At 36.4% G+C, this 23,914-nt stretch overlaps 1 protein-coding gene across 1 annotated transcript; it reads right to left on the reverse strand.

Moving 5' to 3' along the window:
- Positions 1-23,689, reverse strand: LOC102544185 (glycine N-phenylacetyltransferase). The gene is made up of 7 exons (XM_072970007.1): positions 23,592-23,689; positions 19,882-19,969; positions 15,212-15,307; positions 4,300-4,407; positions 2,364-2,490; positions 1,343-1,514; positions 1-407 (listed from the first exon to the last, which is right to left on the reverse strand). Exons 3-7 carry the CDS (start codon positions 15,287-15,289, stop codon positions 5-7), a joined length of 888 nt encoding a protein of 295 aa, XP_072826108.1. The 5' UTR covers positions 15,290-15,307; positions 19,882-19,969; positions 23,592-23,689; the 3' UTR covers positions 1-4.
- Positions 23,690-23,914: the final 225 nt, after the last annotated feature.

Here is a 23,914-nt window from a genome sequence, read left to right on the forward strand (position 1 = left end):
TACTTCACAGAGGCACACAATTCCACTGGTTCCAGTCACAGGGCATGGGGGTATTATGTAGATTGTGACTAATTTTCTGTACGATTTTATTGGCTTTGTCTGTATGGTTATACACAGGGAAGCCAAGTTTGTCCAGAGCCTGGGTATGGACAAACAGCATATGGGAGATCAGACCCTGGCCCCGGTACTCAGGCAAGGTGGCCCCCATCCGAATCTCTCCTGTCTGGTCCACCAGGGACCAGGTCACAGGGGTCCCCTCAGGTCCCAGAAGGCAGACGCTGGGGAAGGTCCGGATACAGCGCTCGATGAATCTCTGGCTCCTCTCATTGCCACCGAAAGACCAGAATTTATTCACTAAGGCAGCGTGGGTAGGATCCAAGGATGAGAGTTTAAACATCTCTTGATTACTATTGAGCAGAAGGGAAAAGAACAGCCCATAAATCACACATTGTGGAGTATTACATTTGTTTGCCCCCAAATTGTCTTCAGACAATTACCAATGCAAATGAGAACACAGACAAAAGTATAGCTTCTGCAGCCAGTCTGCCTGGATTCACAATCTAGCTAGCTGTGTGATCTGGAGCAGGCAACATAATGTCTCTCTGCCTTCATTTCTTCTTTATAGAGTGAGGCTATTGATCGTACCTTCCTCAAAAACAGATATGAATATTATAAGAGTGATTGCATCATAAGTACATAGGACTTGTACCACAAACAATAAGACATACATAAAAATTAAGTATTGTTCTTCTCAGCAATGCAGTGACTCTCCAGTTAATATGGAGGGTTGATATTATCCCCATTTTACAGATAAGAAAAATAAGTCAACAGAAAATAGAGTGCCCAAAAGCACATGCTAGCAAGCTGTATGTAAAGCCAGAACTTAGAATCATGGAATCTTAGAATGTTGGTGTCAGAGACTTCTTGGCCACAGTGGAAAGCTAAAGTCCAGACAGGGGCAATAGTGGGGAGTGCAGGCAGCCCCCAAGTTAAACACTGAAGTGTGAAGGCTACTGCAGGCCATGAAGGTTCTTCTGAAGGTGTCCTGGAAAGAGCCCATGATGTGAAACTGGGAGATCTAGACTCAAGTTCATTATGCCCTCAACCATCCATGTGACCAACAAGTCATTTCATCATCTGAGCTTGTGTTCTGTCAGGAAAATGGGAATAATATCTGGTTGGCTTTTCAGCAGGTGAATTGGCATAATCCACATTGCATACCAAAGGCATCACCATAGAAATGGATAGTAGAGAGGCAAGGGTGAATGTAGGGAGACAATTTGGGAGGCTACTTCATTGGTGAAAGATGTGGGTAGTGCAGAGCATCTTTTTTCAAACTCACATGGCCTTGGGGCTGCTGGATCTAAGATGTAAGTTCTTTGTCTCCGGTAAGGAAGGAAGCAATTTCCTTACCGATACAGGCATCATATAGAGAATGCACTGTGTTTGCTTGACCTTAACGAATTTAGTGATTGCAAGATTCCGTATCACCTCATCCAGGCTGGACTGTGAACCTATAGAGGTAAAGTTAGGAGAGAAGTAATTGCCCATTTGTATGCTACAAGAAGCTTCCCAACAGAAGTGCATGCAGGAGTTAAAGGCAGGCAGTGCTGCTTCTGGTGCTGCCAATGACCATGTGACAATGGCCACGTCACTCCCTGAGCATGTTTTCTCCTTTGCAGTGCAGATATAACTGGAAATCCTGACAATATCACTGTGAAATTAAAGGAGAAGAAGCATTTTAAAAAATAGTAGCCAACCTGGCATGCGCACATATCACGTGCCCGGGTGTTTGTCTAATATCACATTTAATCCTTACATTGACCCTATGTTTTAGGTACTTTTATTATCTTCATTTTTTATATGTGAGGGAACTGAATACTAGATAAGTCACATTACTTGCTCAAGATCACAAAACAAGTACCAGGCAGAGCACAGATGCCACCCTAAAGAATCTGATTCAAGCGACAGCTGTTCTTGTGACCAGGGAGGTGCTCTGTGGTACAAGGAACTGTCATTCTAATTCTAGGAATGGAAGACCAGAAGGGGAGCTCTGCTCTCACACCAAATCCCCTTAAGGGATCCTGAATATGTCTGCAAAATATAGCATGAATCCTCAGCTAACAAGAACATACATTACTCACAGTTTCATGTAAGAACCCCATGGTTTGCAATGTTTGAATTCAACTCCACCAAAGAGGTGGTGGCAGCTGATGCAAGAAATGAACATCAAGCTGAGTGTCTGGGGTTTGGTAAAAGGAAATAAAGGTTGAAGGGGAATGTACTGAGGATAAAAAGTGACCCTACAGATGTAGACATGAGCAGCCCCAACAGCCAACACAGATCCCAGATCCCATACGTACTTTGGATCTGCAAGTGTTGTTTCCAGTTGATGACATCTGATGTGCTAAGGGATTCTTGACAGTTCTTGAGATCCTTAGTATAGACTTGGTAAGTGTTGGTGTAGTGGTCAAAGTCATCTGTCATCTCCTTTTGGGTTGGGTAATGTGAATAAATCAAATTAATTACACCCAGTGATTGGAACGTTTGTGCTTCTTATTACACAATGCCATTTTACAACCTTAAACATTGATATTTTTCTTGATGTACTATCATCATTTCTGAATCACTTACATCACGAGACGAAGTCAGGGATTTAATGAATTATTCCACTGGTGAGTAAGAAAAACTTGCTGAACTAGGTATTTGTATGTTGCATTACAATTTCCAATCTACCAAACATGCTTTTAAATTTTACATGTAAATAATTTATGTCAAAATGATACTATACAGTTACCTATTTTTGCATGCAAGAACTTTTACTTCATATTTTTCAATGCTTACAACACATTTATATTTGAAATGTATTAGCCACTTAGTTTGAGTGTTTTTAAAAAATTTGGTGCTGAATATACATTCCCAAATATAAGCATTGTAATTTTTGCTTTATATTTCACTAACATTATTCGTAGTTACCTTTACATATTTTAGGTGTCATTTTCTCTGCTTGGAATGCACATTCTGTTCTTTTTTTAAACATTTTTTACTGATTTATAATCATTTTACAATGTTGTGTCAAATTCCAGTGTTCAGCACAATGTTTCAGTCATTCATGGACGTATACACACTCATTGTCACATTTTTTTCTCTGTGAGTTATCATAACATTTTGTGTGTATTTCCCTGTGCTATACAGTGTAATCTTGTTTATCTATTCTACAATTTTGAAATCCCAGTCTATCCCTTCCCACCCGCCACCCCCCTGGTAACCACAAGTCTGTATTCTCTGTCTGTGAGTCTATTTCCGTCCTGTATTTACGCTTTGTTTTTGTCTGTTTGTTTTTGTTTTTGTTTTTTAGATTCCACATGAGTGATCTCATATGGTATTTTTCTTTCTCTTTCTGGCAAGGAAGACATAGAACTGATCAAAAAGCACATGAAAAATGCTCAATATCACTAATTATCAGAGAAATGCAAATCAAAACTACAATGAGGTATCACCTCACACCAGTCAGAATGGCTATCATTCAAAAATCCACAAATGACAAATGCTGGAGAGGCTGTGGAGAAAGGGGAACTCTCCTACACTGCTGGCGGGAATGCATTTTGGTGCAGCCACTATGGAAAACAATGTGGAGATTCCTCAAAAGACTAGGAATAGACTTACAATATGACCCAGGAATCCCACTCCTGGGCTTGTATCCAGAAGGAACCCTACTTCAGGATGACACCTGCACCCCAATGTTCATAGCAGCACTATTTACAATAGCCAAAACTTGGAAGCAGACTAAATGTCCATCAACAGGTGACTGGATAAAGAAGAAGTGGTATATTTATACAATGGAATACTACTCAGCCATAAAAACCGACAACATAATGCCATTTGCAGCAACATGGATGCTCCTGGAGAATGTCATTCTAAGTGATGCACATTCTGTTCTTGTTAACCTGTCAAAAACCTATTCATCTTCAAAATTCAGTGTTGGTGAAATATCTGATATGAAGGCTCTTGGATCCATCCCTGCACCCCCTGACATCTGTAGTTTTAATCATCTCTTGACCAATGCTACTTCTGTATCTTGTATGTTTTTGTACATCTACAAACCATGTTGTAATTGATTTGCTCATCTGATTTCTCTTGAGGCTGTGAAGTTCTTGAAGACAAGGGCTTGTCCACCATCACTGAGATTCATTTTATCACCCCTAGGGTCTACCACATTGCCAGGTGCATGGTAGGCAAGTAGCAAATATCAACACAGATGCACATTCACTCTACACATTCATTCACCTGGTACCTTACCTGCTCCTGAGGGCGGATAACCACTGTATTAAAATCAGGCCACTTGTCCACCAGGGCCTTTAGGTTGAATGGATTTCCCTGGTTCATGTGGAAGACGGTCCCATAAACCTGGAATATCCCAACAAAATGAGAGGGTTGGCTTATTAAGAAGTGCCTTGTGTTTGATCAGGAAACACAAGGTGTTTCTGTGAAATCAGGTTAAGTGTCTGATGGGGCATATGTTTCAGTCTTCAGATCCTATTTTATTACTCCAAATGGAAATAGATTTTTGGATCAAACCATGAGAATATTATATGAATATATTTTAAAACATGGATAAATTGAATGAATTAAAAATCATCCACTATCACATTTGTAGAATTTAGTGTTATATCTTTCCATTCTATTTCATTTATTTACATACACACATACAATTTTTAAACAATGAAGTTAACTAATACACATTAGTTTAACGTCTATTCTCCCTACATTTACACAAAGCAATGAGCATATTTCTACGTTAATAAACACAAATCTACATAATCTTTTATTTTTTATTGAGTTATAGTCAGTTTACAATGTAGTGTCAATTTCTGGTGTACAGCAAAATTTGTCAGCATTATGTAATCATTTTTAATGACTGTAATATCCATTAAAGGGAAGGACTCTAATTCAATTTTACTATCTCTTATTGCTAGTCATTTCAGTGTTCTCTAATTTTTAAGTTTAATAGCTTATTCTTCAATGAACTTTTTTTCATACATCTCTGAAAATATGCCCGTTATTATAAATTCTAGGAGAATTTCTAGGTCAAACATCAACTACTGTTTAAAGATTTTTTTTCTTACGCATCTCCAAAGTACCTTCCAGAAAGGTAAAATGAACTCCTGTCTAGTTAATGAGTAGAGACAGAGCATAAAGTCCAAGGACATCACATATTGGGCAACCTGTTTAACTTTTACAACAAACATCTGTTCAAACATCGATGCCCTCAAAACACTGAAGAGGCTGAGAAAGAGAAATTCTCCAAACTAGAATGGGCCTTGTGGTTGTGGGGAGAGGAAAAACAGCAGTGCATACGGGGGTGGACCTCAGGACCTAAGGGCAGCTGGAAACATGATGTCTCAGCAGGTGTTATGGAATGATACCAAAGACTGGGGACCAATGGACTGGTGAACATTTCATTGACAACGGGCCACACTAACCCTGTGTCTCTCTACCTTTGCATGAAATGTTTTTGTCAGACTAAGGAAAAAGAGGAGGAGGCAAACTTTGACTTTACTGAGTTTTTATAAAATTATTAAATTTCTGCCATCAACAGGGGCCCCAAATAGAAATTAAATGCAGTTTCAGGGAAAATAAAAAGATTACCTTTTAACTGAAGTTTAGTTGATTTGCAATGTTGTGTTAGTTTCAGGTATAGAGCAAAGTGATTCAGATATAAATAATATATATATAATTATATATATATACAATAAATAATATATATATATAAATAATATATATATAATAATATATATATATATATATATATATATATATACTTTTTCAGATTCTTTCCCATTGTAGGTTATTACAAGATATTGAATACAGTCCCCTGAGCTATATAGTAGGTTAAAAGGTTACTTTTTTTCAAACATTGGAGTTTGGAAACAGTGACATCCATTTACACATTTCTGTGTACATGGCAGCATCACTAAGTCAGGACATAGTGATCCAGGCAGTCACTACAAATGGAATGAATTGGAGTTAGCATGTGAGATAAACCTATTTAGTATCCACTCTTTGGAGAGATAGATGGGCAGTCTTTTAGTTCACGATACACAGTTTTTTCTCTTACCTGAGATGTTAGTGAGTATTGAATGACAATGAGTTTTAGATCACACCTTTGTAACAAGAACTCTTCCTACAAATATTCAAGATTTCTGCTTAAGGGGAAAAACTATGTCATCAAAGAGTCAAATGAGTAGAGAGGAAAAGAATCATTTACTCGTCAAAATTGAGGCTCTCATATTGAGAGTTACTTTGCCTTGCAAGGGTAGTGCCAATAGTTTTCTCAAATAGGTTGGGATCCACTTAACACAAGAAGCAGAGAACAATTCATACGCCAGAGATCTGCCCTATAGAGCATCTTATAGAACATGGGAGAAAACAATTTAACTGGGAAAAATTCAAAGCAGCCACTCAAGATAAAAATAACTCAGTCCACAAAGCATCTAACTGATTTAGTACTTTCACCTCTTTTTTTTAACATTTTTTATTGATTTATAATCATTTTACAATGTTGTGTCAAATTCCAGTGTTCAGCACAATTTTTCAGTCATACATGGACATATACACACTCATTGTCACATTTTTTCTCTGTGAGCTACCATAACATTTTGTGTATATTTCCCTGTGCTATACAGTATAATCTTGTTTATCTATTCTACAATTTTGAAATCCCAGTCTATCCCTTCCCACCCTCCGCCACCCTGGCAACCACAAGTCTGTATTCTCTATGAGTCTACTTCTGTCCTGTATTTACGCTTTGTTTTTGTTTGTTTGTATGTTTGTTTTTGTTTTTGTTTGTTTAGATTCCACATATAAGCGATCTCATATGGTATTTTTCTCTCTTTCTGGCTTACTTCACTTAGAATGACATTCTCTAGGAGCATCCATGTTGCTGCAAATGGCATTATGTTGTCGGTTTTTATGGCTGAGTAGTATTCCATTGTATAAACATACCACTTCTTCTTTATCCGGTCACCTGTTGATGGACATTTAGGCTGTTTCCATGTTTTGGCTATTGTAAATAGTGCTGCTATGAACATTGGGGTGCAGGTGTCATCCTGAAGTAGGGTTCCTTCTGGATACAAGCCCAGGAGTGGGATTCCTGGGTCATATTGTAAGTCTATTCCTAGTCTTTTGAGGAATCTCCACATTGTTTTCCATAGTGGCTGCACCAAACTGCATTCCCACCAGCAGTGTAGGAGAGTTCCCCTTTCTCCACAGCCTCTCCAGCATTTGTCATTTGTGGATTTTTGAATGATAGCCATTCTGACTGGTGTGAGGTGATACCTCATTGTAGTTTTGATTTGCATTTCTCTGATAATTAGAGATATTGAGCATTTTTTCATGTGCCTTTTGATCATTTGTGTGTCTTCCTTAGAGAATTGCTTGTTTAGGTCTTCTGCCCATTTTTGGATTGGGTTGTTTATTTTTTTCTTATTGAGTTGTATGAGCTGCTTATATATTCTGGAGATCAAGCCTTTGTTGGTTTCATTTGCAAAAATTTTCTCTCATTCCATAGGTTGTCTTCTTGTTTTACTTATGGTTTCCTTTGCTATGCAGAAGCTTGTAAGTTTTATTAGGTTCCATTTGTTTATTCTTGCTTTTATTTCTACTAGGAGAAAATTTTTGAAATGTATGTCAGATAATATTTTGTCTGTGTTTTCCTCTAGGAGTTTTATTGTATCTTGTCTTATGTTTAAGTCTTTGATCCATTTTGAGTTGATTTTTGTATATGGTGTAAGGGAGTGTTCTAGCTTCATTATTTTACATGCTGCTGTCCAGTTTTCCCAACACCATTTGCTGAAGAGACTGTCTTTATTCCATTGCATATTCTTGCCTTCTTTGTTGAAGATTAGTTGACCAAAAGTTTGTGGGTTCATTTCTGGGCTCTCTATTCTGTTCCATTGGTCTATATGTCTGTTTTGGTACCAATACCATGCTGTCTTGATGACTGTAGCTCTCTAGTGTTGTCTGAAGTCTGGGAGAGTTATTCCTCCAGCCTCTTTCTTTCTCTTCAGTAATGCTTTGGCAATTCTAGGTCTTTGATGGTTCCATATAAATTTTATTATGATTTGTTCTAGTTCTGTGAAATATGTCCTGGGTAATTTGATAAGGATTGCATTAAATCTGTAGATTGCCTTGGGCAGTGTGACCATTTTAACAATATTGATTCTTCCAATCCAAGAGCATGGGATATCTTTCTTTTTTCTTAAGTCTTCTTTAATTTCCTTCATCAATGGTTTATAGTTTTCTGTGTATCATTCTTTCACTTCCTTGGTTATATTTATTTTTAGGTGTTTTATTACTTTGGGTGCTATTTTAAAGGGGATTGTTTCTTTACTTTCTTTTTCTGTTGATTCATCGTTAGTGTAAAGAAATGAGACTCCACCTCTTAAAAAAAAAGAGACTTAAAAAAATAGAAGTATAGTTGATTTACAATGTTGTGTTAGTTTCAGGTGTACAGTAAAGTGATTCAATTATACATACATACATACACACACATATATATTATTTTTCACTTTTTCCCATTATAGGTTATTATAAGATATTGAACATATTTCTCTGTGCTAGACAGTAGTCCTTGTTGTTAATTTTATGTATAATAGTGTGTATATGTTAATAACAAACTCCTAATTTATCCCTCCCCCTCGCCCCTTTCCCCTTTGGTAACCATAGTTTGTTTTTTAGGTCTGTAAGACTATTTCTGGCTTGTAAGTAAGTTCATTTGTATCAATGTTTTTTAGAGTCCACATATAGGTGATACCATATGATATTTGTCTTTCTATGTCTGACATACTTAATTTAATATGATCATCTCTAGGTCCATCCATGTTGCTGCAAATGGCATTATTTCATTCTTTTTATGGCTGAGTAGTATTCCATTACTTCTTTATTCATTTATCTGTTGATTGACATTTAGGTTGCTTCCATGTCTTGGCTATTATAAACAGTGCTGCTATGAACACGGATACACGTATCTTTTTGAGTTATAGTTTTACCTGAATATATGCCCAGAAGTTAGATTGCTGGATTATTCGGTGGCTCTATTTTTAGATTTTTAGGGAACCCCTATACTGTTCTCCATAGTGAGTACACCAATTTCTATTCCATTAATGAATTGCAACGTATTGTTGGAGTTGGTTTGCTAGTATTTAGTTGAGGATTTTTGCATCTATGTTCGTAAGTGATATTGGACTATAATTTTCTTTTTTTGTGGTTTTGGTATCAAGATGACAGTGGTATCATAGAATGAATTTGGAAGTGTTCCTTCCTCTGCAATGTTTTGGGAATAATTTCAAAAGGATAGGCATTAACTCTTCTCTAAATGTTTGGTACAATTCATCTGTGAAGCCATCTGGTCCTGGACTTTCATTTGTTGGGAGTTTTTTAAGTGCTGATTCAATTTCAGTGTTGATAATTGGTGTGTTCATATTTTCTATTTCTTCTTGGTTCAGTTTTGGGAGACTGTGCCTTTCTAAGAATTTATCCGTTTCTTCTAGATTGTCCATTTTATTGGTGTACAGTTGCCCTTAGTAGCCTCTTATGATCCTTTATATTTCTGGGGGGTTGGCTGTAACTTATTTTTCATTTCTGATTTTATTGATTTGGGCCCTCTCCCTTTTTTTTTCTTGATGGGTCTGCTAAAAGTTTATCAATTATGTTTCTCTTTTCAAAGAACCAGCTTTTAGTTTCATTGATCTTCTCTGTTGTTTTTTAGTCTCTATTTCATTTATTTCTGTTCTGATCTTTATGATTTCTTCTATTAACTTTGGATTTTGTTTGTTCTTCTTTCTCTAGTTGCTTTAGGTGTGAGGTTAGATTATTTATTTAAGATTTTCCCTGTTTCCTGAAGTAAGCTAAAATTTGCCTCTTAGGACTGCTTTTGCTGTGTCTCATAGGTTTGGGATCATCATGTCTTCATTTTGATTTGTCTCCAGGTATTTTTTTATTTCATCTTTAATTTTTTCAGTGATCCATTGGTTGTTCAGTAGCATATTTTTTGCCTCCATGTGTTTGTGTTTTTTGCAGTTTTTCTTTGTAGTTGATTTCTAATCTCATAGTGTTGTAGTCAGAAAAAATGCTTGATGTGATTTCAATTTTCTTAAATTTACCGAGTCTTGCTTTGTGGTTCAGCATATGATCTACCCTAGAGGATGCTCCATGTGCATTTGAAAAGAATATGTTTTCTGATGCTTTCAGATGGAATGCTCTATAAATATAAATTAAGTCCATCTGGTCTAATGTGTCATTTAAGGCCTCTGTTCCCTTATTGATTTTCTGTCTGGATGATCTGTCCATGGATGTGAATGGAGTGTTAAAGTCCCCCACTAATACCATGTTATTGTCAGTTTCTCCCTTTATGTCTGTTAACATTTGTCTTCTATATTGAGGTGCGCCTACGTTGGGTGTATATATATTTACAGTTGTTAAATTTTTTTCTTGGATTGATCCCTTGATTATTATTTAGGGTCCTACTTTGTCTCTTGTAACAGTCTTCATTTTAAAGTCTATTTTGTCTTGCAAAAGTATTGCTACTCCAGCTTTCTTTTGATTTCCAATTGTGCAGAATATCTTTTTCCATCCCTCACTTTCAGTCTGTATGTGTCTCTAGATCTGAGGTGAGTCTATTGTAGGCAGCAAATGTAAGGGTCTTATTTTTGTATCCATTCAGCCAGTTTGTGTCTTTTGGTTGGAGCATTTAGTCTGTTTACATTTAAGGCAATTATCAATATGTATGTTTTTATTGCCATTTTGTTAATTGTCTTGGATTTGTTTTTGTAGATCATTTTCCCCTTTTCTTCTTTTGTTCCCCTCTCTTGTAATTTGATGACTATCTTTAGCATTATGTTTGGATTCCCTTTCCTTTTTTGTGTGTTTATCTATTATAGGTTTTTCATTTGCAGTTATCTTGAGGTTTTGGTATAGCAGTCTATATATATATATACATATATATATATATATACACACATGATTACTTTAGGTTGCTGATTTGTTAATTTCAAACGCATTTATTTGTTTGTTTGTTTGTTTGCTTAGTTTCAAATACATTTTAAATACCCTGCATTTGTACTTTCTCCCCCTCATGATTACTGTTTTTAGCATCATATTTTACATTTAATAATTTTGTATATCCCTTAACTGTTTATTGTGGATACAGATGATTTTACTCCTTTTGACTTTTAATTTTTCTCCTAGTTTGTGTGTGGATGGTTTCTGACCTTTACTGTATGTTTGCTTTTACCAGTGAGCTGTTCCGCTTCATAGTTTTCTTATTTCTAGTTGTGGGCTTTTCTCTTCTGCCTAGAAATTTCCTTTAGCATTTGTTATAAAGCTGGTTTGGTGGTGCTGAATTCTTTGAGCTTTAGCTCATCTGTAAAATTTTTTATTTCTCCATCAAATTTGAACAAGAATTGAGCTTTACCCTTGCTTGGTAAAGTATTCTTGGTTGTAGGTTTTTCCTTTTCATCACTTTAAATATATTATGCCACTCCCTTCTGGCCTGCAAAATTTCTGCTGAAAAAATCAGGTATAGTCTAATGGGAGTTCTTACAGGAGTCTTATATTATTTGTTGCTCTTCCCTTGTTGCTTTTAAATTTCTCTCTTTATCTTTAATTTTTATCATTTATGATAAAATCATGATATGTCTAGGTGTGTTCCTCTTAGGGTTAATCATGTATGGGACTCTGTGCTTCCTGGACTTGGGTGACTGTTTACTCTCCCAAGTTATGGAATTTTTCAGCTATTATCTCTTCAAATATTTTCTCAGGCCCTTTTTCTCTCTCTTCTTTTGGGACTCCTATAATGTGAAACATTAGTGTGCTTGATGTTATTCCAGAGGTCTCTTAAACTGTCCTCATTTCTTTTCATTCATTTTTTTTTCTTGTTCTGTGGTAGTGGTTTACACTACTCTGTCTTCTAGCTCACTGATCTGTGTTTCTCCCTCAATTATTCTACTATTGATTTCTTCTAGTATATTACTCATTTTAGTTATTGTATTCTTCAACTCTGGTTGTCCTTTATATTTTCTAAATCTTTGCGAAAAACTTCTGATTTCACACCCTGTGCATCCATTCTCCTCCCTAGTTTTCTGATCATCTTTACAACCATTACTCTGAACTCTTTCTCAGGTAGATTGCCTGTCTCCATATCACTTAGTTCTTCTTCTGGGATTTTATCTTGGTCCTTTTTCTGAAACATATTCCTTTATTGCCTTATTTTGTCTAAATTTCAAATTTGTATTTTTATGTATGTGATAGGTTAGTCACATTTCTCTACTTTGGAGAAGTGGCCTGCTGTAGGAGCCATCTTACGCACTCTATCAGTGCACTCCCCTCCTTCCACCCAAGGGCCAGGGGCTAGCTGGTCCCAGGGTTGAGACTAGCATATGTTTGTGGACTCATTTCACAGGCAGCAGGATCATAGTTTTGCTGCTTCTGGTATTTGTCTCCTTGTGGGGGAGGCTGGTCTAGAGGCTTGTGCAGGCTTCTGGTGGGAGGTGGTGGTATTTGCCCACTGGTGGGCAGGGCTATGTCTAGGTGAATGTCAAGAGGTGGCTGTGGGCTCAGGAAGTCTTTAGGCAAATTGTCTGATGATGGGTGGGAATGTGTCCCCACCCTATTAGTTTTTTGGCCTTGAGAGTCCCAGACAGAACTGGATTGTACAGAATATTGTGTGGGCCAGATCTTGTTGCTAATGACCCAAGAAAGATGTCTGCCTCCAAGAAGGAGAGTTCATGCAGATGAATACTCCCTGATCTGTCTGCTAACATGTCTGTGTCCCCAGTGTGAGCCACAGCTACCCTCTGTCTCCCCAGAAGACCCTCCAAGAACAACAGGTAGGTCTGGCTCAGGCTCCTATGAAATTGCTGCTTTTGGCCTTGAATCTGGTTCTTGTACCATGTTGAATAGGAGTGGTGAGAATTAATATACTTGCCTTGTTACTGATTTTAGGAAGAACATTCAGTCTTCTACTATTAAATATGTTGTTAGGTGTAGATTTTCCAGTATGCTTTTATCAGGTTGAAGAAATTCCCTTCTATTTCTAGTTTGCTGGGAGTTTCATTTTTTTATTAGAAATGCTACATTTTGTCAAATATTTTTTTCTGCATCTATTGAGAGAAGATCATATGACTTTTCTTCTTTAGTCTGTTGATATGGTCAATTACATTAATTGAGTTTTGAATGTTGAACCTGTCTTGCACTTTCAAGATAAACTGTCCTTGGTTATGATGTATTATCTTTTTGATATATTGATGGATTTGACTTGATAGTACTATGTTGAGGATAATCTCTGTTCATGAGGGATATTGTTGTGTAGTTTCTTTTCTTACAATATCCACTTCTGGTTTTGGTATCAGGGTAATTCTTGACTCATAAAATGAGTTGGAAAATGTTTTCTCCTCTGCTCTATTCTTCAGGAGTTTATGTAGAAGTCATATTATTCCTTCCTTACATGTGTAGTAGAAATTGCCACTGACATCATCTGGGCATGACATTTTCTCTGTTGGAAGGTTTTAAATTACAAAGTCAATTTCTCCAATTGATACAGAACAGTTTAGGTTGTTTATCTCTTCTTCAATGATCTTTGGTAATCCGTGCTTTTCACAGAATATAAATTGTAAAATTTATGGGTACAGTGTTGATAATAGTCTATACTTACTATCCTTATAATGTCTACTGTGTTTGCAGTAATGTTCCCTATTTAATTCCTGATGTTGGTAATTTGTGTCTTCTCTCTTTATTTCTTTGTCAGTTTGGTTAGAAGTTTATCGACATTATTTTTTTTTCAAAGAACCAGATTATAAATTTATTAATTTTCTTGTTTTTCTCCTCTCAAATTTATTGATTTCTGCTCTTATCTTTCACATTTTTTGTAACTGTGTTTGCTTTAAGGTTAACTTACCCTTTTTTCTAGTTTCTTAAGTGGAAACTTAAAGCATTTCTTTAAGACTATTATTTTTTTTAGTATAAGCACTTAATACTATCTATTTCCAGTTACCATTGCTTTAGTTGCATCCCAGAATTTTTCATATGTTGCATTTTAATTTTAATTCAACTAAAATATTTTCTAATTTTTGTTGACTTTTAAGCATGATTTATTTAGAAATGCATTGTAAAATTTCTAGAAATTTGGGTATTTTCCAGATACCTTCCAGGTTTTTTTTTTTTTAATTTTGAGTTTAATTCTATACTGTTCAAGGACATACTTGGTATAAGTTCAATTCTTCTAAAATTCTTTAAAATATGGCCTATTTCAGTAAATGCTTCACATGTACTTGAAAATAATATATATTCTGTTGTTGTGGGAAGTATTCTATAAACGTCAATGAGTTCAAGTTGGTTCATAGTATTTTACATGTAAGTTCATATATGTTTATAGGTTTTCTGCCTACACTACAAGTTACTGAGAGAAAAGTGTTGAAGTCTTTATACCGATGTGTTTACCTATTCCTTCTTTCAATTCTGTCAGTTTTTCATGTGCTTTGAGCCCCTGTTGTTAGGTATATACATTTCAGCCTTTCTTGTGTCTTCTGGGTGAATTGGTACCTTTATCACAGCGCAATGGCACTCTTTATCCCTAGTAACATTCTAGTCCCTTTGCAACGCATATTATTGTAAGAGAAAACACTTCTCTATGGTTCAAGACCATTGATCCATTTCTTAAACATGATTTCTGTCTCACCCTAAGTTAAACATAATCCTTTGGGGTTTGAAAAAACAGGTGCTGACCAATTATTAATTACAAAGAATCATAATGGTTAACACTTCATCAGGCACTTGATAGTTTAGGAAGAATAAATTAAACATTAACTTTGCCAGTTCTGGAAAAACTTCCAGTGTTATATAACATAAGGTTTAGAAGGGCACAGGGGAATGTTTTTGGGTCATCACATAGCAAAGATCATAATGAATCAAATCATAGCATTGCCACTCATTATTGTTGTGATCTTGGTCAAGTCATATAACTGAGTGTCTAATTCCTGTTTGGTTCCACAGATAGAATATATTTGCCTTGCATAGAGGTGATGTAAAATAAATGAGATGCAAGATGAGTGTATTCCTGGCAGAGAACAGGTCCTCAGTGAATGTTTGTCCTCTTTCCCACCTTTTTCATAGGCTGTTGCTAGTCCTTTTCTCCAAAAGAATGTTTCACTCTCACCTTTAAGGACTCGGGGAGGCTCTTCCTCAAGGCTTTCTCTAACATCTGCAGCACTTGTGGACCCTGTAAGTGGAACATCTTGGCAGGTACCTTAATCTAAAGGGAAGATAAAAAAATCAAGGAATGAGAAGTGCTGAAAAACAAAGACATGAAACAGACACAATAAGTAGTTCTAGCCAATGACCTGGCCTTTATCTCTGCCATATTATTAGTGCTACATTTACTAAACTCCTTACTAAACTCCAAGGAAGAATATCACTGGCAGAAAGCACAGGTGCTTGTTTCTGGAATTATTTAAATTTAAATTTTATTTTAATTTTTATTTCCCAAATTTGTATTTTAATTTTTTTATATCACCCATAATTCCACTAATTAAGGATGCACTAGGATTAACACATATATTATCTAAGCATGCATGAGCATCCTCTGAGTTTAAGTTTCCATTCATGACAAGCCTAGCTGCCACTTAGAAGCAGTGTGACATTGGGCAAATTACTTAGCTCCTCTGTGCCTTGGTTTCTGCCTCTATAAATGGCAATGACTGTTCCACTGAGTAGCTGTGACAGTTAAACCAGTAAATGTACTTGTACATGTACAAGGTACTTGGAACACTGTGTGGGCATAGTAAGCACTCAATTAATGATTATGATTATTGTTGCTCTTTTGATTATTGTCATTAACAGAAGCAACAGTTAACCCACACTTTCAACCAAAAAAGTCCATTGAATGACTTGTCTTTTTCACAACAATTTGCTGTGAGGCTTAAATGGGGTAGTCCATGTAATCTGGGACATAGTAAATGAGGTAATAAATTTTAAATCTTTAGCAGAGTACCTGGCAGAGTAGTACTCAATATGTATCAGCCACTTTAAGTATTTCTATAATTATAACTTAAAGCATATCTTTTCTTGCTTCTAGAGCTACACCCTACCCCCCCCAAAAATAGAAAGAAAATTATTTTCCTATGAGTCCTCATATAGGGGACAAATACATGATGTAGTGCAATGTTTTCCAAACTTGACTATGTGTTAGAAAAATCTGAAAAATTTTAAAGTTATTTAATCCTCCTTTTGCTATTTTTTATTTAAAAGATCTTACAGGAGTAGGAGATCTAGTAATCTGTATTTTAAAAAAGCTCCCCAGACTATTTTTATTATTGTTGTTCAGCTTAATTGAGGTATAATTTACATACAATAAAATTCACCAATTTTAAGTGGATACTTGGATGAGCTTTGAAAAATGTATATATTTATGTTGCCAGCATCATAAAAATCATATTGACAATTTGCCCCCAACAGTTTACTTATATGCCTTGGCAATCTATCTCCTTCTCTTACTTCCAGCCCCCTAGCAATCACTACTCTGAATGCTGGCCTGTGGCTTTTCCTTTGACAGAATGTCAAATAAAAGGAATTATTTAGTATGTTACTTTGAGACTATCTTCTTTCACTTGCAAAATGCCTTTGATATTAGTTCAAATTGTTTCATATATCAACAGTTCATTTCTTTTTAGTGCTGAGTAGTATTCCATTGTATGGATCTACCAGAATTTTTATCCAGTCACCTGTTGAAATACATTTGAGTTGTTTCTAGTTGTTGGTGATTGCAAATAAAGCTGATTTAAAAATGGGCAGAAGAACTGAATAGACATTTTTCCAAAGGGGAAATGCAGGTGGACAACAGATGCTTGAAAAGATGCTCAACATTGCTAACCACTAGAGAAATGCAAATCAAAACCACAATGAGATATTGCCTCACACTTGTCAGAATGGCCATCATCAAAAAGAACACAGATAACAGATGTTGATGAGGATGTGGAGAAAAGGGAACCCTCTTACACTGTTGGTGGGAGTGTAAATTGGTGCAGCCACTATGGAAAATAGTATGGAGGCTTCTCAAAAGACTGAAAATAGAGTTATCATATGACCCAGCAGTTTCACTCCTGGATATAAATCCAAAAACAAAACAAAACAAAATATTAATTTGAAAAGATATGTGCACCTCTATGTCCATAGCAGCATTATTTACAATTGCCAAGATATAGACGCAACCTAAGTGTCCATCAACAAATGAATGGATAAAGAAGTTGTGATATATATATCACTATATATATGAGATATATATATATATATATATATCACAATAATGGAATACTGCTCAGCCATAAAAAAGAATGGAATTTTGCCATTTGCAGCAACATGGATGGACTTGGAGGGCATTATGCTAAGAGAAATAAGTCAGACAGAGAAAGATAAGGACTGTATGATATCACTTATGTGTGCAATCTAAAAAATACAACAAACTACTGAATATATCAAGATAGGAAGCAGAGTCACAGATACAGAGAACAAACTAGCAGTTACCAATAGGAAGGGGGAGGGGCAATATAGAGATCGGGGAGTGGGAGGGGCAAATTATTGGGTTTAAGATGGGCTCAAAGATCTATTGCATAACATGGGGAATATAGCCAATATTTTGTAATAACTGTAAGTGGAAAGTAACCTTTACACGTTGTAAAAAGATTATTTTTGAAATCCCAGTCTCTGCTTCACAAGTGATTAGCTGAACTGTTAATCTCCACTGATAAATTAGAACAAAATGATTGTTAACCAAACTTTGGTTGTTTCTCTCCTTCCCCTAGGCCCCTTCTTTACAGCCCCTACCAGAATAAGCTGCATTTGGGGTAAAAAATTTTCAGCTGTATTGACCTGACCCTTTTGTCCCACTTCCTCACATTGGGTTCTTTCTAGCCCTGTTTACTCTTTCCTCATAAATGGTTAGCTTTGGTTGTTTATCCATACTGGACCATCAGAACACTTGTTCTGATGTCTTAATAAAGGTTATCAAACATTAACCAAGCTTCTCTCCTCCACACAGGACCCTGCACTTTGACCCACCCTCAGCCTGAGCCAACACTGGCCCACAGAAGGATCCTCCACAAATCTTGCTGACTCCTCTCAGTGAAAGAATAGCCCTCCTCTGCCAGACCTTTCAGATGCTGGTAGATCTTATGATCTGAGCATTCTCCCTGTTGAAATGATACCCTCTCTCTGTTAAAGCAATCCCTTACTACCCTCTTGAAATAGTCCTATCAAATAAAGTCTCTCCTTACCTAAGTCTGGCCTTGTTTTTAATTTAATGCTACTTTGGCATAGCTTCACTATACGTAGACTATTGTGACTAGCCTGGAAACCTAAGTATTGATCTATTCATCCGTACATTCCTTCGATTATTCAGTCACTCAGTAAATATTTAGGAACAACTCGCTATGTTCTCAACAAATGTGGTATCACCTCAGCTAGGCTGAACTACATTTCCTGGAATTCCCTTCCCTGCACTTTTCTAGTGAGGGTGGGCCACAGGAGGGTTCCGAGGAGGATTTGGATGGCAGAAAGGAAGCAGCGGCCATTTTGCAGCTAAACTTCACAACACAAAGCTGTGGCTGGGTGGACAGGTGCTTCACTCTTTCCTGGATCTACCTTCAGCTCATCTGTCATCCAGGCCAGATGGGGCTGTTTATCTCCTGCACGAAGGAAACTGGCTTCTGTGGGACACCCATTCTACCAAGGTCAGAGCAGTAGGACTGACAAAGTTTTTCTGGCCCCGTGAGCCTCAGCTGGCGCTGTGGATTTCAGCTTATTTCTTCTCCCTCTCATTCTCCTTTCCCAGCTACCTTCCCTGTGTACTTTAATCTTTAGTACCAAGTGGGAAGAAACAGCCTTACAGAAACTGCCACAACTGCATAAAGTTGAATCTCTGCAACAAATCTACTTCTGCTTCTTAGTTTGGACCCTGACTGATAGATATCCTTAATTCTGAGCAACTCTCTGAGCAACTCTGAGCGTAAACTATCATAGTTAGATTTCCTGCTGTCTATAATCTAATAAGGAAAGTAAAACTCGTACACAACTAGAACAGGCCCCAAGGAAAGCGCTAACTTATCCCACATATATGCAGTTACAATGCTATAGATTTCATGACATTTTGAAGCAGCCATTTTGATGTGGGACATCTTGACATGGTCTCAACTATAAATCATTATTCTTTTCATTTTTATTACTAAATGATATTGTAAACACATTCCCTCAACCTATCCCCAATTCTCACCTCTTCCAGAGCCTTATCTCATCCCTAAACCTAAGAGTCTAATGTGTATAGTATATATTATTACACAATATAAAGCAGTGTTTCTGCATTTTGACTCATATTAAATTGGGGTTATCAGAAGGATTGGATCATAACATGCTGATTAAAAATGGTAGACAAAAGACTGTGGCAAATCAAGGGTCTGGCCTAAGGCCTATGAGATTTCACAAAAGGGATATAATTCTTCTAAGTGGAATCTTATAGGGTTCTTAAAGGAGATTGCACCAGAACTGGCCATTGAAGAGAGGAGATTTTTAGATGCCAGCTGCTGTACTTCTGGGCATGACTGGCTAAGTCCTTCTGACAGAAACTATGGAAAAAGTTCTTATTAAACTCAAATGGGGTTAATCTTGGGATTTGCAAAACCCTATAGATACCAGGAAAAAGTCACTGGTGTCTTAACTCATTTCTACCTACTTTCCTGACTATTCTCTGAAAGGTCATCCCTGGTCTATTTTTGGTGTCCATGAATTCAGCTCATCAATACCAAGAAACTGACTTCAGCTGGCTCCTTCTCTACTTACTTTGGCTTCCCAAGTCTCTGGTCACTGCTCAGAACCTTCACCTCTTCAGCTTTGGGAACACCGGTCCTTTGGGGTGATCAGGTAGAATCTGTACTTGGAGAAATGGTGCTGGCATTAGTTTGTTCCTACTGGCAGTCATGCTCCAGTTACCAAAATCTCATTACTTTACCACATTGGAAACTCTTGGACAAATTAGTGCTTCGATTTTTTTTATATGTATTCCCTTTTCCCTTGATTTTTGTCAGTTATTTGGGACAACAACAGTTCCTGCATTTAACCAAGAGTTTCTTTCATGATTTGAGGGGAGGAAAGTCTTGGCCAGAGCTGCTAAGGCAGTGGTTATCTCTCTCTTTTTTTCCCCACTAGCTTTATTGAGATATAGTTGACATATAATGTGTAAATTTAAGGCACACATGTGATGTTTTGATACACATATACACTGCAAAATGATTACCACAATAAGGTTAGTTATCACCACCATCACACCATACAGTTATTTCTTTTGCTTTTGTTGTGAGAACATTTAAGATCTACTCTCTTGGCAGCATTAAAGTATATAATGTGGTGTTGCTAATTATAGTCACCACACTACACATTAGATCCCTAGAGTTTGTTTATCTTGTAACTGGAAGTTTGTACCACTATCTTTGCATCTCCTCCAACCCCTGGCCACTGGCAACCACCATTCTACTCTGTTTCCATCAGTTTGGGTTTTTTTAGATTCCAAATGTAGGTGAGATTCTATAGTATTTGTCTTACTCTGTCTGACTTATTTCACTTAGGATAATGCTCTCAAGGTCCATCCATGTTGTCAGAAATAGCAGAATCTTCTTTTTCTCATGACTGAATACTGTTCCATTGTATAGATACACAACTTCTTTATCCATTCATCCATCCGTGGACACTTACATTGCTTCCATGTCTTGGCAATCATGAATAATCCTATAATGAACATGGGGGTGCAGATACCTCTTCAAGATAGTGATTTCACTTACTTTAGATATATATCTAAAAAGTGGGGTGGCTGGATCATATGGTAGTTTTATTTTTAATTTTTAAGAAATTGCCATACTGTTTGCACAGTGACTGAACCAATTCATAATCCCTCCAACAGTGCATTAGGGTTCCCTGTTCTCCACATCCGTGCCAACACTTATCACTTATCTTCTTTATGACAGCCGTTAAAACAGGTGTGGGCTGTTATTGTGGTTTTCGAGGATCATTTAACGTATGTGTTGACCATTTGTATCTTCCCTGGAAAAGTCTCCTTTCAGATCCTTTGCTCATTTTTAAACAGGATGGCATATATGTATATAAAATATAATATATTATTAACATAATTAATCAATCATTATTAATATAATGTAATATATAATGTATTATATATAATCAGTATAATATATAAGAATTAATGATATATCATATAATAATTAATATATAATAATACATTATAATATGTTATATGTTATATATATATACAGTATATATATCTTTTGCTCTTGAGTCATATGAGTTCTTTATATATTTTGGATATTAACCCTTTATCGGATATATGGTATGCAAATATTTTTCCCATTCCATAGGTGTTTCATTTTGTTAATTGTTTATTTTGCTGTGCAGAAGCTTTTTAGTTTGATATAGTCCCATTTGTTCATTGTTTGCTTTCATTGCTTATGCTTTTGTTGTCATATCCAAAACATTGCAAAGACCAAGGTCAAGATTTTTTTCTCCATGTCTTTGTCCAGGAGTTTTATGATTTCAGGTCTTATGTTTAAGCCTTTGATTCATTTTGAGCTAATTTTTTGAATGGTGGTATATCTTGACTAGTCTCCTCTGTTGTCTTTCTCTTCTACACAAGACCACAGAATATTTCTTTAACTCAGTATCTTATTTAACAACTCTGGCCTTGCTTCGTTTTATTTATGCCCTACTTTCAGAAGACCTTCAAAATCAAGCTTTTGCTCCCGTGTCAAAGTCTTATTCAAATTTCAGTTTTCCCCGTGTTGACTTCCTTTAGTCCCTCAATCCAAGCAGAACAAAATCACTCTCTTCTTTGCACTCCCCTAGGATCATGAACATATTTGAACCACAAAATTTGTTACAGTAAATTACTTTCCTTTCTGGATAGTCAGTCCTCTGGGCAGAGCCTCAGATTATTTATTCTTTTATTCTCAATGTTTATTATAACCTTGGACACACAGTAAGGACTCAGTAAATGTCTGTTTTATGATTGAATATATGAAATACTTGCATTAACATAATCTATTTAGTCACTCTACTTACTAAGGACAAAGACTCATTCATTCATACAGCAGGTATCTATTGAAGGCCTATTATGTTCTGAGCATGGGAATTTGTATCAGATGCTTCACTGAAAAAAAGCTTCAGACTAGAATATAGGTACCTGCACCATATCTTGGAAGGTGTCAAGACTGTAGAAGTATAACATTTCTAAAGATGAATCTGACAGTAGCTAGGAATATTTCACAAAAAGATTACATGAAAATAAGAAGAAAAGTTGAATCTGATGCCAGATTACTGGGGGATATAATATTAAAGTACTGACAAGTACATTTGGGAGAACTTTCTGCACATGCGTACACACACACACACACGCATATACACACACTGAAAACACAGAAATGATGTTCAATAAGTGGAGTTAGCTAAGACCAAAGAGACTCATTTTGGTGGGCTGCCAGCATGGATAGAGAGCAAAGTCCTACAAAGTGCACTTCAAAAACTTTGATCGAGCTGTTCCAATGTTGGAATTTACCCAAAGAAAAGAATTCCAAATGAAGAAAAATGCTCTCTGAAAAATTTTGTAAATTAATACAATATTAAATTACAAGGAAGTATTGGACACAATCTTAGTGTCTCTCTATAAAGATAATTTACATAAATAATAATCTGTCATTATTCTACTACTCAAAAACCCATTAATATGAAAGTTATGATATGCAGATTGCTATATGGGAGAGTCTTAAGATGAACATAAAAAAGAAAGTGACAGGACAAAAATTTTAACTAGATATATAAAGACTTTTCTGTGCATATGTACATAAATTACATATATAAAGATAAAAATTTAGAAGGAAACACCAAACATATAGGAGTGCTACAGCTGAGATTTAAAAATTACATTTCTTCTTTATTGTTTTAAATTAATAATTAATCTCATCTGTATTGTAGTCCTTTTACTAGAATCTACCTTGTCTCTTTGAAACTTTAAGCAGGGTACTTAATTTCCCTGGTCATCATTTATGTAAGGGGAAAAAAAATCTGACTAACTTAGAACGTTACTAGAGGATTAAATAAGATAATGTTTGCATGGTATGTCTATAAACCGTGTTATATAAATGTCACTCAAACCAGCATATTCCTTCCCAGAAGCTATTAAATTTCCTGTCACTCATGTACCAATGATAAGCTCCCTGATCTCTCCACATTTATTTATCAAGTCAGAACAAAAGCCTGCCTTTATCCAGTCAAGAACTTCTCACAGCATGAGGATACTGCCCTATACACAGTAGCTGCCTGATACAGGTTTCTCAAAGGAAAGAGCCTCCTTTTCACTTGGCATTAATTCTCAACACAAATGGGCTCAGAAATTCTTATCCACATCCAGCAGTAGCATTTTGATTCAGCCCACAACAGGGAGGAAACAGGAGATGAGGAGACTCTGAGGAAAGATTCTCCTTTATTCTCACCTGCAAAGCTGTCTTCTCACTCAGTCTCTGCAGAGATCCCCAGCAAGGAAAACAAACAAACAAACAAAAAAAAACACCAAGAGGCAGCAGATTAGTCCAGAAGATGAAATATACCTGCTGGGTTTAGTGGTCTTGAGAAGTGTGCTTTGATCTGTTCGCTCCAAAAACTGCTAAGCTGAGATTCTTACTAGAACCTGTTCAACAGGCTGCACTTTCGGCAGCAGAACATGAGGTGCAGTCTCTCCCTCTGGGTCCCATGTTCAGGGATGTAGCTCTGTAGTATCCAGACAATGGCAGCGTGCCTCTGAGGCGCTTTTTTTTCT

The sequence above is a fragment of the Vicugna pacos genome, chromosome 10 (assembly GCF_048564905.1).
Source record: "Vicugna pacos chromosome 10, VicPac4, whole genome shotgun sequence".
Classification (NCBI taxonomy): domain Eukaryota; kingdom Metazoa; phylum Chordata; class Mammalia; order Artiodactyla; family Camelidae; genus Vicugna; species Vicugna pacos.

What these genes read in the sequence shown, in the direction of transcription:
- LOC102544185 (XM_072970007.1), bottom strand. Translation starts at nt 15,289, where the DNA reads ATGTTCCACTTACAGGGTCCACAAGTGCTGCAGATGTTAGAGAAAGCC. An exon ending in TTATCCGCCCTCAGGAGCAG is followed by an intron (nt 2,491 to 4,299) that starts GTAAGGTACCAG and finishes CCAACCCAAAAG; the next exon opens with GAGATGACAGATGACTTTGA. An exon ending in TCCAGCAGCCCCAAGGCCAT is followed by an intron (nt 408 to 1,342) that starts GTGAGTTTGAAA and finishes TCTGCTCAATAG; the next exon opens with TAATCAAGAGATGTTTAAAC.